Source organism: Megalobrama amblycephala, linkage group LG3, assembly GCF_018812025.1.
Source record: "Megalobrama amblycephala isolate DHTTF-2021 linkage group LG3, ASM1881202v1, whole genome shotgun sequence".
NCBI classification, from domain to species: Eukaryota; Metazoa; Chordata; class Actinopteri; order Cypriniformes; family Xenocyprididae; genus Megalobrama; species Megalobrama amblycephala.
The window spans coordinates 47,921,662-47,932,779 of NC_063046.1; the positions used below are offsets into that span (position 1 = coordinate 47,921,662).

Sequence of the window (11,118 nt, forward strand, 5' to 3'; positions counted from 1 at the left end):
TGTTGATTCAGCTGTGCACATCCAGACGTTCTGTCCTTGTCTAATGGCTTGATCATGGGCTGGCATATGCAAATATTGGGGGCATACATATTAATGATCCTGACTGTTACGTAACAGTCGGTGTTATGCTGAGATTCGCCTGTTCTTCGGAGGTCTTTTAAACAAATGAGATTTATATAAGAAGGAGGAAACAATGGAGTATGAAACTCAGTGTATGTCTTTTCCATGTACTGAACTCTTGTTATTCAACTATGCCAATATAAATTCAATATTTAATTCTAGGACACCTTTAATAGGTTTCATTGAATACCAACATTTTTTTTGCAAATGTTAGGCACAATCTCTGGATGAATAGATAGAACTCTACATGATCCTTAAAAGCAGGGCTTCATAAAGACAGTTTCCCAGTAGAGAGAATTATTGGTAATCCCTGTGACCCTGCTGCCCCGGGACTGTTTGAAATTCTCCTCACTGTGAGGCAGAAGGGGCCAACATACTGTTCTGTCACATGGGAAAAACACTCACACATTGTTCTCTTGGTAGGCTGAGAGGGAAAGTGAACATTATGCAGTGGGAGAGAGATCTTTGTCAGGAGTATTTTTTTAGAGTTGTTGAACAATCATAAATGTTCTGAAAAATAAAAATTGCAGACTAATGAGGGATGAACAGTAGAGTTGGAAGTACAATGTTCGTTGTGATGAGATTGCCGTTGAAAGGAATGACAACTACATCCATGAGATAAAGAAACTGGTTGCACTTCATTGCACAATGTTTTTCAAGCATACAGTAACCATGCTACTATGAAAAGTATGCCATGTGGCACTAAAAAGAAATCACTCATTTTTTTGTTCCCTCCTTGCATGGTAAAGAAAACACTCATATAGCTGTGAATTTATACAACCAACCTCTGAAAAAGAAAAAAAACAGACATAAAATTAAACCTGTGTTTTCCATGTGGCCTATATTCACATGAAACAATCATGTGCTTATATGTGACTGTGGCCTGTGGTTTTTTTTAACATTTACAGAACTAAAACTGAAAGAGTTTTGTAACCTTTTACACATATATAACAAAATAAAATATTAAATTTTACCCAGTAATCAGGATGAGCAGTCTAGTTTTTAAGTATTTTGAAGAAAAAAGAAGAGAGAGTTACTTCACAGACATTATCTTGATCAAATAATTCAGCCTTTGTGCGCTGGAGCGTTTGTTACAGAAAGCTCAACCCACTGTTTTATGACATGATTGTGTAATAAATTCAGTTTGAGCATTGCACTTCATGGCTATTGCAGATCAGGGCAATCTTAAGGCTGCCTTAAAGTTATGAGTAAGCACATTTTCATTAATGCGATTTTTAGCGTTTCTCTTTCATCAAAGAGAGTTGTATTGGTTCTCATGGGGATGTTTGCAGGATGAATTCCAGTTCACTCAAGTGAACTCAGGCTCAATGATGCGCTCTGGAGGGGATATTTAAGGTGGAAACTCTTTAGGAGCTATGATTGTATTACAGTCTTGATTATAGAGTAACTTATCGAGCATTATGTAAATTCAGTACATTAAAACGCGTGTTATTTGATGTTGTCGCAGAAGACTGTTGCATTGTCTTATCTGTTTCCAAATTACTTTTGAGGTCCTCCTTAGATAGTGACTGGGCGGGTGCAAGTGGAGTCGACACTATATAAACCGAATTTATCATCAGATCTAGTCCCTGTAGAGTTGAACAGCGGGAGTCCTGCTTGAAACGGAAGCTTCTTTTTGCAGGTATGTCTCTTTCATTCATTAGGATTATTCTGTGTAGTGTTTGGAGCTGTTTAACACAGCCTACTTTTCTAAAAAACATAATTATGCATAAATAAATATGGCAAAGAAATTTGAAACGTGTTTAAAATCTTTATTTTTTGTTAATTTTATTTAAACATTTATTTATTTGTTTGTTTTGAGATTATATTGTAGTCTAGCTTTATAGGCTATGGGTCGATTTTTTAAATTGTATTTATTAAATAATATTTTAGCCTTTTTTTTTTCTTTTCTTTTTTTTGATGTAATATTCATTTTGAATTAAATATCGGCATTTTGTTGCTTTTGGTGTGAATTGTTTCGATTATTAGCTAATCATAATTTTCCGTAAACAGACAGCACTGAAATCACCGTCAAACATGAATAAAGAAGACGACATGAAGGACGTAGAACTGAACGAGATGGATCAGGAAAAACAACCGATGACCGGAGAAACTCCGACAGGCACGGAAAAAAACGGCTGCGTAAAGGTCAAAGTACCTGAGGACACAGAAGTCAAATTTACGGGCCTCTCCAAAGAAGAGTTAATGAAAGTCGCCGGTACAACTGGGTACAATCTATCTATCTATCTATCTATTAGAGCTGCACGATTTTGGATAGATTCTCCCACTTTTATTAATTAAACAAAATAACATGGAATTTGCCAGAGCTTCTGACAAAATGTTAATTTCTGCAGTCTATTTAAAATGTTTAATTAATTTGAATGAATTATTTTTAAAAATTGTTTTGAATGAATGATTCAATGACTCATAAATTCTTAACTTGTTTCATTAGGCTACTGGATGAATCAGTGTTTTTTATTTATAAATATCTTGGCTGAATGGTTCGATCTGTCTATCTGATATATATTTGGATATTTTCTGCAGGTGGGTTCGGACTCGTTGGGCCTTGCTGGTTCTGTTCTGGCTTGGCTGGGTTGGCATGTTAGCTGGAGCAATAGTGATCATAGTACAGGCCCCACGCTGTAAACCCATTCCTGAGATGAACTGGTGGAACGAAGGTCTTTTGTATCAGATATCTGACGTCAATGCTTTCTCTGACAATGGACTGAAAGGTGAGACTATCTCCATTTGCAGACTGCTTATCATTTGTGTTAATCATTGAGTGGCAACACATCCTGCCATCATCTCATCTTCATACGCTCTTGATAAAATTTATAGAGGTTCACATACTTTTTAATAAACAAATCAGACAACAACCCACAACAGGCGTCAAGCACATGAAAGTCTCTGTATTTTGGCTGTTTGCGATAACATTAGGAAAACACTAGAAAAAAGAGAGGCAGATTTGCTGATCTTGTAGCTAAGCTGAAACTGACTGTCTTGTGACTCCCTCATGTGAGGAAGCATGTGCTGATCTACGCAAGATTCTGCCCTCTCATCACATTACTGCTCTTAACACAACTTTTGCTGATTTTGTAATCGTGTTGTTGCACAAGTATTCACACTCTCACACACATACCATAGACTACATTAAGATAATCAAGTACAGTGACCTTAAACCCTGATATCTTCAGGTGTGCACAGTACTGTGGTTATACAGTCAAAGCGGATTAATAATTAAAAGACGGCCCTGAAGGCTGTGGCTAGAGTAAAAGGAAGCAGCACAACTGATGATGATTTGTCATTCACTTCCTCTTCTTCTTTTTAACCCTTCTGATTGTTATCCTGTCTGTAGGAGTGGAGGAGAAGCTGGACTATCTGAGCCAGATAAAGGTGAAAGGTCTTGTTTTGGGTCCGATACACACCGTGCAAACAGGCCAGTTGAGCACACTGGAACTAACTTCCATTAACCCTGAATTTGGCTCTGAAAGCCAGCTGATTTCTCTGTTGGACCGAGCACATAGAAAAGGTGACTCACTTGTTTGCTTTGAAGGTTTTCAAAAGAAAATATCAGCCTCATCAGATAACAAGTGATCTGTTTAAAATAAAATCACAAAATAGGTTACTGGAACAGACCTTATCATTAAGCTCCTGTTGTTGTTTTAGGGGAGGGCTGTCTGAAATAACAGTGAGCTGTCAGTTTAACCTCTGACCTACTGTCCTGACTAAATGGCATTCTTTTTTTTTTCTTTTTTTAAGGTTTTTCTTAAAATTAACGTCATTTTAAACTTTAACTATTCCTTATATTTGACCTTTGTCATCTCACAAACAGTCTGTATGTTCCCCCAGCAGTTCACAGATAGATATTGTATCGTTTATTGTACCATTCTGCCTCGGAACTGACACACTAACTCAAACACAGTTGTGTTGGTCTAGCAGGAACATCCCTGTAGTTTCCAGCAAATAAAGCCATATGTCTTTAAATAAAGGCTTTATATAAGGCAAACATGCAAGCTTTTGGTTTTGTCAGGAAAGATAAACTTCAGAAAGATCATTTAAAAGCCTTCTGGTTTGTTAACCTTCCCCCTCCTCTCCTTGTTTTCCTCTCTCCCTTTCAGGAATCTCCATAGTGCTGGATCTAACTCCTGATTATGAGGGCATTTCAGCCTGGTTCAACAGTGCTGCTACTGTTGCTGAGCGACTCAAAGTAAGTGCTGTTAAGAATGGGGTTGATATATTGATGGGGCTGGTCAGTTAGTGAGAGAAAAGACAACAAGAGGGAAGGACATACCCTGATATTAGAGTAAAAAATTACTTCTGATATCAGCATACCAATGTACACTACCGTTCAAAAGTGTGGGTTCACTTTTCTTCAGTGTCAGTAAAATTTTTTAAATTGTTACAAAAAAGAATAAATTTCATTTTTTCATGCATTTTTCCATTGTCTCCGGTCGTGTTTGTATGTAAATTGCGTGAGCTTATTTCATCCATTAGATTGAAAGATCTGAAAAGGCCTATATACAGTGGTGGTCAGAATTATTGGCACCCTTGGTAAATATGATCAAAGATGGCTGTAAAAATAAATCTGCATTGTTTATCCTTTTGATCTTTAATTCATAAACTTAGCAAAAATCTAACCTTTCATTGAAGAAAAAGAATTGAAAGTGAGGGGAAAGTCACATTATGAAATAAATGTTTATATCCAAAACACGTTGGCCACAATTATTGGCACCCTTTTATTCAATAATTTTTGCAACCTCCTTTCCCCAAGATAACAGCTCTGAGTCTTCTTCTATAATGCCTGATGAGTTTGGAGAACACCTGACAAGAGATCAGAGACCATTCCTTCATGCAGAATCTCTCCAGATCCTTCAGATTCCAGCTCCATGTTGGTGCTTCTTCTCTTCAGTTCACTCCACTCATTTTCTTTAGGGTTCAGGTCAGGGAACTGGGAAGACCATGGCAGAAGCTTCATTTTGTGCTCAGTGACACATTTTTGTGTTGGTTTTGATGTTTGTTTTGGATCATTGTCCTGATGGAAGATCTAACCATAGCTCATTATAGGATTTCTAACAGAAGCGGTGAGGTTTTGATTTTTTTATCTGTAGATATTTGGTAGAATCCATGATACCATGTATCTGAACAAGATGTCCAGGACTTCCAGCAGAAAAATAGGCCCACAACATTAAAGATCCAGCAGTATATTTAACCGTGGACATGGGGTAATTTTTATCCATGTGTGCACCAAACCCATCTGGTGGGTTTGCTGCCAAAAAGCTTTTTTTTAGTTTAATCTGATCATAGAAGCCGGTCCCATTTGAAGTTCCAGTCGTGTCTGACAACTTAATATACTGGAGATTGTTTCTGGATGAGAGCAGAGGATTTTTCTTGAAACCCTCCTGAACAACTTGTGGGGATGTAGGTGCTGTTTGATATTTTTTTTATCGCTTTCTGAGACTCAAGGCTCAACTAATCTCTGCAATTCTCCAGCTGTGATCCTTGAAGAGTCTTTGGCCACTCAAACTTTCCTCCTCACCGTGCATTAGGACGATTTAGACACACGTCCTCTTCCAGGCAGATTTGTAACATCTTCAGTTAATTGGAACTTCTTAATTATTGCCCTGATAGTGGAAATGGGGATTTTCAATGCTTTAGCTATTTTCTTACAGCTACTTTCTTATTGTGAAGCTCAGCAATCTTTTGCTGCACATCAGAACTATATTCTTTGGTTTTACTCATTGTGATGAATGATTATGGGAATTTGGCCTTAGTGTTTCCTCATGTTTATACTCCTGTGGAACAGGAAGTCATGGCTGCACAATTTCATGTTTATGACCACCCTGATGTGCTAAAAATATTTAAATATGAATGGGAATATACTTCAGAGATATTTTACTCATAAAAAATTCTAGGGGTGCCAATAATTATTGCCAACATGTTTTGGAGAAAAACATTTATTTCATAATGTGATTTTCCCCCCACTTTCAATTCTTTTCCTTCAATGAAAGGTTAGATTTTTACTACATTTTTTTAGATTTTTATTTTATGAATGAAAGATCAAAAGGATAAACAATGCAGATTTATTTTTACAGTTATCTTTGATCATATTTACCAAGGGTGCCAATAATTCTGAACACCACTGTATCTACCCACCCATATACCCTCACCTTGAAGAAATCAGGACAGAAGTGGTTGAAAATGGACAATAGAGACGGATTAAAACACCATGTCTAAATGGGAATGTGTCTCTTGTGATCCAGTCGACTGAAATGCATCTTAATACCAGGTGTAAATAGGGCCTTAGAATGATTTGACACTGAAGGGCTGCTGAAAATTCAGCTTTGCAATTACATGAAGAAAATCTATTAAAACAGAAAGCAGTTCTTATAAATGGAAATCCTATTTCATAGTATTACTGTTTTTACTGTATTTTTGATAGAATCTCTTCTGCTCACTAAGGCTGCATTTATTTAATCAAATGATTCATACAGACCCCAAACTTTTGAACGGCAGTGTAAATGGAAACTAAAAGTTTGTTTTTCTACTATGAGTTATATAATTATTATTCAGTACTTCATTAATTAATGCTTGGCCATATAAACAGATTTATTTGATCCATTCTATGGTTTGACTGTAGGAAGCTTGCATATACTGGCTCAGTAAGGGGGTGGATGGCATCTTCTTGTCTCATCTGGATGACATCGCAAACACTGAAGCCTGGCCGTCTATTCAAGGCATATTCAACAGAACTGACGGGACCAAAAAAACGTATGTGCTTGTGGTTAGTGAAGAACTAAAGGGGATCAAAACTCTGTTAGAAAGTGTAAGGTGGAAATTTAATTAGTAAAACAGAGACACCTGGTGACCAGAATGGAGTACTGCTCACAGCTAGTGAATACAGTTGAAAGAAAAGAAAAGAAAACACACTTCTAGAATTTTCTAGAATTTATTATTAACAGCTTCACCTTATGCAAACCTCTCCTCCACGTCACTTTCAGAGCTCTGATGGGATCAGTCACCGGCCTTTCTGTGGATGACATCTCTGTCCTGCTGAACCGCTCAGGTGTTGACCTGCTCCTGACTGGACTGCCTGATCCGGCTGAGTCCGGTGTAAAACAGGCCCAGGAAATCCAGATGCTCTACTCTGGTCACCTGCAGACGAGTCTGGGCTGGAGTCTGAGTGGACGGACTCTGGGCTCTCTGGCTTCCAGAACTCCAGCAGTGCCAGTGAAGCTCTTTCACACCCTGCTGTTCACACTGCCCGGCACACCTGTGCTCAACGCTGGAGATGAGGTCGGCCTGAAGAAAGGGGTGAGTTGAGCATGAAATGAAAATTAAGTAAGATGTTGATAAACGTTTACTTAAATCATGAACTTGACATAATTTCACCTACACAGGAGAAACTTGAAGCGATGTGGGACTTGGAAAGTAAAGCAGAAGATGCCAATACAACAGCAAAGGTACATTTTTATTTTCACATTTCTGTTTATATCACTGTACTAAATGCCTATTTTAAAAACACACACCATTTCTTCCTTTCGTTCTTCTGACTCAGACTGTACAGGAAGAGCGTACCGCAGTGCGTGACTTCTTTAAAGCACTCAGTGATCTGAAAGGAAAAGAGCGATCGCTTCTGCATGGAGAATATGACAGCCTTTACAGTTCACCCACTTCATTAGCATTTCTCCGCCTTTGGGACCAGAGCGAACGCTTCCTGGTCGCCTTAAACTGGGGAAATGACTCTGTTACCATGATGCTGACCAATAGCGACCTGCCAGCCGAGGCTCGGGTCCGTGCCACCACAGATGCAGAGAATCTAGCTGTGGATAGCAAGGTGTCAGTAGAGAAGTTAGAGCTTGGGCCCAAACAGGCTGTTCTGTTGTCTTATCCTTTTCCTGGCTAGACACACACACAAACACACATAGACAGTCCTTAATGTCTCAGATCAGTCTCAACACTGTGTTTGGAAAGTCTTTGTCTTTTGAGTAGAAGAGTTTATATTGAAGTTTTAATTGTATTCTCAAACAGGAATACTTTTAGGAGCACTAACTTTGAAGCAATGAATGGCCAATTGTCATAATTGTTGTAGAATAGAGGATGATCTCCATACAGAGACATGTCATAAAAGACATAATAAAAAACAAAATGGCAACTGTTTTTGTGTGAAACTGTGTCCACTTTACTGCACTGGTGTGGTTAATGCTTACAATACACTGTAAAGAGGTTGCTGTAAATTTTACAGTAACTTATTGGCAGCTGGATACCAGTAATTTACTGTAAAACGTTTTACAGTATCATTACTGTATTTTCAATTACAAAATTTTTTACCTGTATACAATGATCCAATTGCGGTAAACCACATTAAAAACATTAAAATAGAAAAGAGTTATTTATATTTTAATAATATTTCACATCTGGATTAGGCCTTAGTTCAATTAGGGTATTTAAGTAGCTTTTATAACTGTACCCTAGAAAAAAATACTACTGGTGTGCATCTTGAGACAAAACAATGGCACTGACATATTGTATGTCAGTACAAGTTGCTTTTTAAAACAGCTCAAACATGCATTTTAGTCTGGGACTAGCTTAAGCCTTGTCTGTGAAACTGGGGGTAACTGAGGGAAAGGCTCGTAAGTGGCAGTATTGGTCGGTGAACAGCTTGTGGCTACTGGAGGGCACTTTATGAACTGTGAACGTGATTTTACCAAATACAACATATTTGTTGATCCTGAAACAACATTCCAATCAACCATCAGATTTGAGGGACAAGTTTACAAATTATATCAAGTTTACATCAGTGTTAGTCACCTGTCATTTCCCTGTTTTTAGGGACTACATTTTCAGACAGGAATGTTGTTCCAGGATCAACAAAATATGTTAATCCAGTAACATGTCTTACTTGGCAAATCACAGTGACCCTTTATAAACATGCACATGGCCACAACTTTTTAGCAATGCACAGAAATGTATGGCCTAAACCCCTCAAAATAACTGTTATAGGGGGAGACCATGGATGGTTGTAACATTTTTGACATTTCTGTCTGTATCTTGGAGTTCTTTTAAGCCAGTGTGTTCAAAATGTGATTAAAACTAGTTAAAAGTGTCAGCTATCAAATTACATAGCTGTTATCTTTGCAGCACAAACAGAAAATGTGCGGTTTAGTTTCAAACACGAGTGAAATGTTACAATTCACCCCATAGTCCGGGTTAGTCGTAACAGACCCTGGGGTGAGATGTAACATTATGAAATAAGGATTATAACAAAAAAAATAAATAAAAATAAAAATAAAAATCGGACTACGGGAAAAAAAAAAAAAAATATTCAATTCTTTTTAACATAGGCTAATTGCTGTGTGCGTGTAACAAAAATGAATAAAATGAGCAAATGTTCATTCTACATCCCTCATTTTGTCTTTCTCTTCCAAGACTTATGCTGCCTTCATGTGCTCTCAGAATTATCGTAAATACAAGTTTCCTAGGTTAAAATTGATGAACGCCCTCCGATTTCGATTCGAAACTTCAATTCGATGAGTTCATAATCACAACTTCAGAAGTGGGAATTATCAAATTTTCGATAGCACGTGAAGGCAGCATTAGGCCAGGGGTGTCCAATCCTGCCCCTGGAGGGCCACCATCCCCCAGAGTTCAGCAACTACCCCAATTAAACACACCTGAACCAGCTAATCAAGGTATGTAGACATACTAAAAAACTTCCAGTCAGGTGTGTTGGAGCTAAACTTTGCAGGACAATGGCGTTCCAGGATCGAGTTTGGAGAGCCCTGACCTAGGCATACTGAAATTAAAAAAGCATAAATACAACTAAAATTTACTTTGGGTAGGCTGTAACAACTAACCCTTGTAGAACTAACTTACCTTACCAGCTAACAGCCAAAACATTGGCACCAACTTGCATGATTGCTTCAAAATATCTACAGACACACAATAAACATAATTTAACTATGATAAGTTTAACTACAAAGCAGGAATTGCCATAACAAAAATAAATGAAGTACTTTCTTAATCAAAATGAGTTTTTCTCTAAAATCTGCTGTGTCCACCACAGGCTTCTACTTTCCCGCATGTGAAATAAGGACGGAAGAGGATTAGGGCCAAGCAATAATAAAAAAATAAAACTATCTCGAGATTAAAGTTGTTAAATTTCGAGAAAAAAATTGTTAAATTTCGAGAAAAAAGTCGAGTTAAAATGTTGATAATAAAGTCATTAAATTACGAGAAAAAAACTCGTTAAATTTCGAGAACAAATTCGTTAAATTTCGAGAAAAAACTCGTTAAATTTCGAGAAAAAAGTCGAGATAAAATGTTGATAATAAAGTCATTAAATTACGAGAAAAAAACTCGTTAAATTTCGAGAACAAATTCGTTAAATTTCGAGAAAAAAGTCGAGATAAAATGTTGAGAATAAACTAATTAAATTATGACTTTATTCTCAATATTTTATCTCGACTTTTTTCTCTAAATTTAACGAGTTTTTTCTCGAAATTTAACAACTTTAATCTCGAGATGGTTTTATTTTTTTTTATTATTGCTTGGCCCTAATCCTCTTCCGTAGCCTACTTAATCAAGCATGTGTGAAGTGAATCAGGTGATTTGTTCCTGACTGGAAAAATTGGAAGTGTTACAACTAACCCGTGTTACAACCATTCCCGGTCTCCACCTACAGTCATATTATGTAAATCCAAATGCCTATTTTTACAATAATTTACTCTACCATACTTTAAAAGTACATGTTGTCTTGTAAGTACAATATCTTTTTTAAACAATACTAACAGGAAAATAGTAAAACATGTATGTACAATATTTGTGTGGAAAACATAACATATATTGTATTTTGTCAATTCCATACTATTTTCATCTCCACAAAACAATTCTTAAAGTACATTACAGAAAACTACTGACCTGCATTGGAATGAAGCACAATTCTGCGTCTTTTCAAACAAAACACAGACTCCTCAAAGCCTACAACAATAACAATAAATA

At 37.0% G+C, this 11,118-nt stretch overlaps 1 protein-coding gene across 2 annotated transcripts; it reads left to right on the forward strand.

The window, feature by feature from the left end:
• Nucleotides 1-1,283: 1,283 nt before the first annotated feature.
• On the forward strand, nucleotides 1,284-8,275 carry LOC125265541 (4F2 cell-surface antigen heavy chain-like). Of its 2 annotated transcripts, XM_048185826.1 has the most exons (10): nucleotides 1,284-1,476; nucleotides 1,643-1,762; nucleotides 2,134-2,348; nucleotides 2,665-2,852; nucleotides 3,476-3,649; nucleotides 4,239-4,327; nucleotides 6,758-6,888; nucleotides 7,119-7,431; nucleotides 7,518-7,580; nucleotides 7,676-8,275. In XM_048185826.1, exons 3-10 carry the CDS (start codon nucleotides 2,158-2,160, stop codon nucleotides 8,021-8,023), a joined length of 1,497 nt encoding a protein of 498 aa, XP_048041783.1. In that variant the 5' UTR covers nucleotides 1,284-1,476; nucleotides 1,643-1,762; nucleotides 2,134-2,157; the 3' UTR covers nucleotides 8,024-8,275. The 2 variants fall into 2 exon arrangements, with proteins under 2 accessions (XP_048041783.1, XP_048041782.1); XM_048185825.1 differs by having other exon boundaries at nucleotides 1,284-1,762.
• Nucleotides 8,276-11,118: the final 2,843 nt, after the last annotated feature.

Bases quoted from the DNA above. Each gene is read 5' to 3' on its own strand.
- LOC125265541 (XM_048185825.1), top strand. From the start codon at position 2,158: ATGAATAAAGAAGACGACATGAAGGACGTAGAACTGAACGAGATGGAT. The intron at 6,889-7,118 runs GTATGTGCTTGT...CGTCACTTTCAG, and splicing joins ACTGACGGGACCAAAAAAAC to AGCTCTGATGGGATCAGTCA. The intron at 7,432-7,517 runs GTGAGTTGAGCA...TCACCTACACAG, and splicing joins AGGTCGGCCTGAAGAAAGGG to GAGAAACTTGAAGCGATGTG.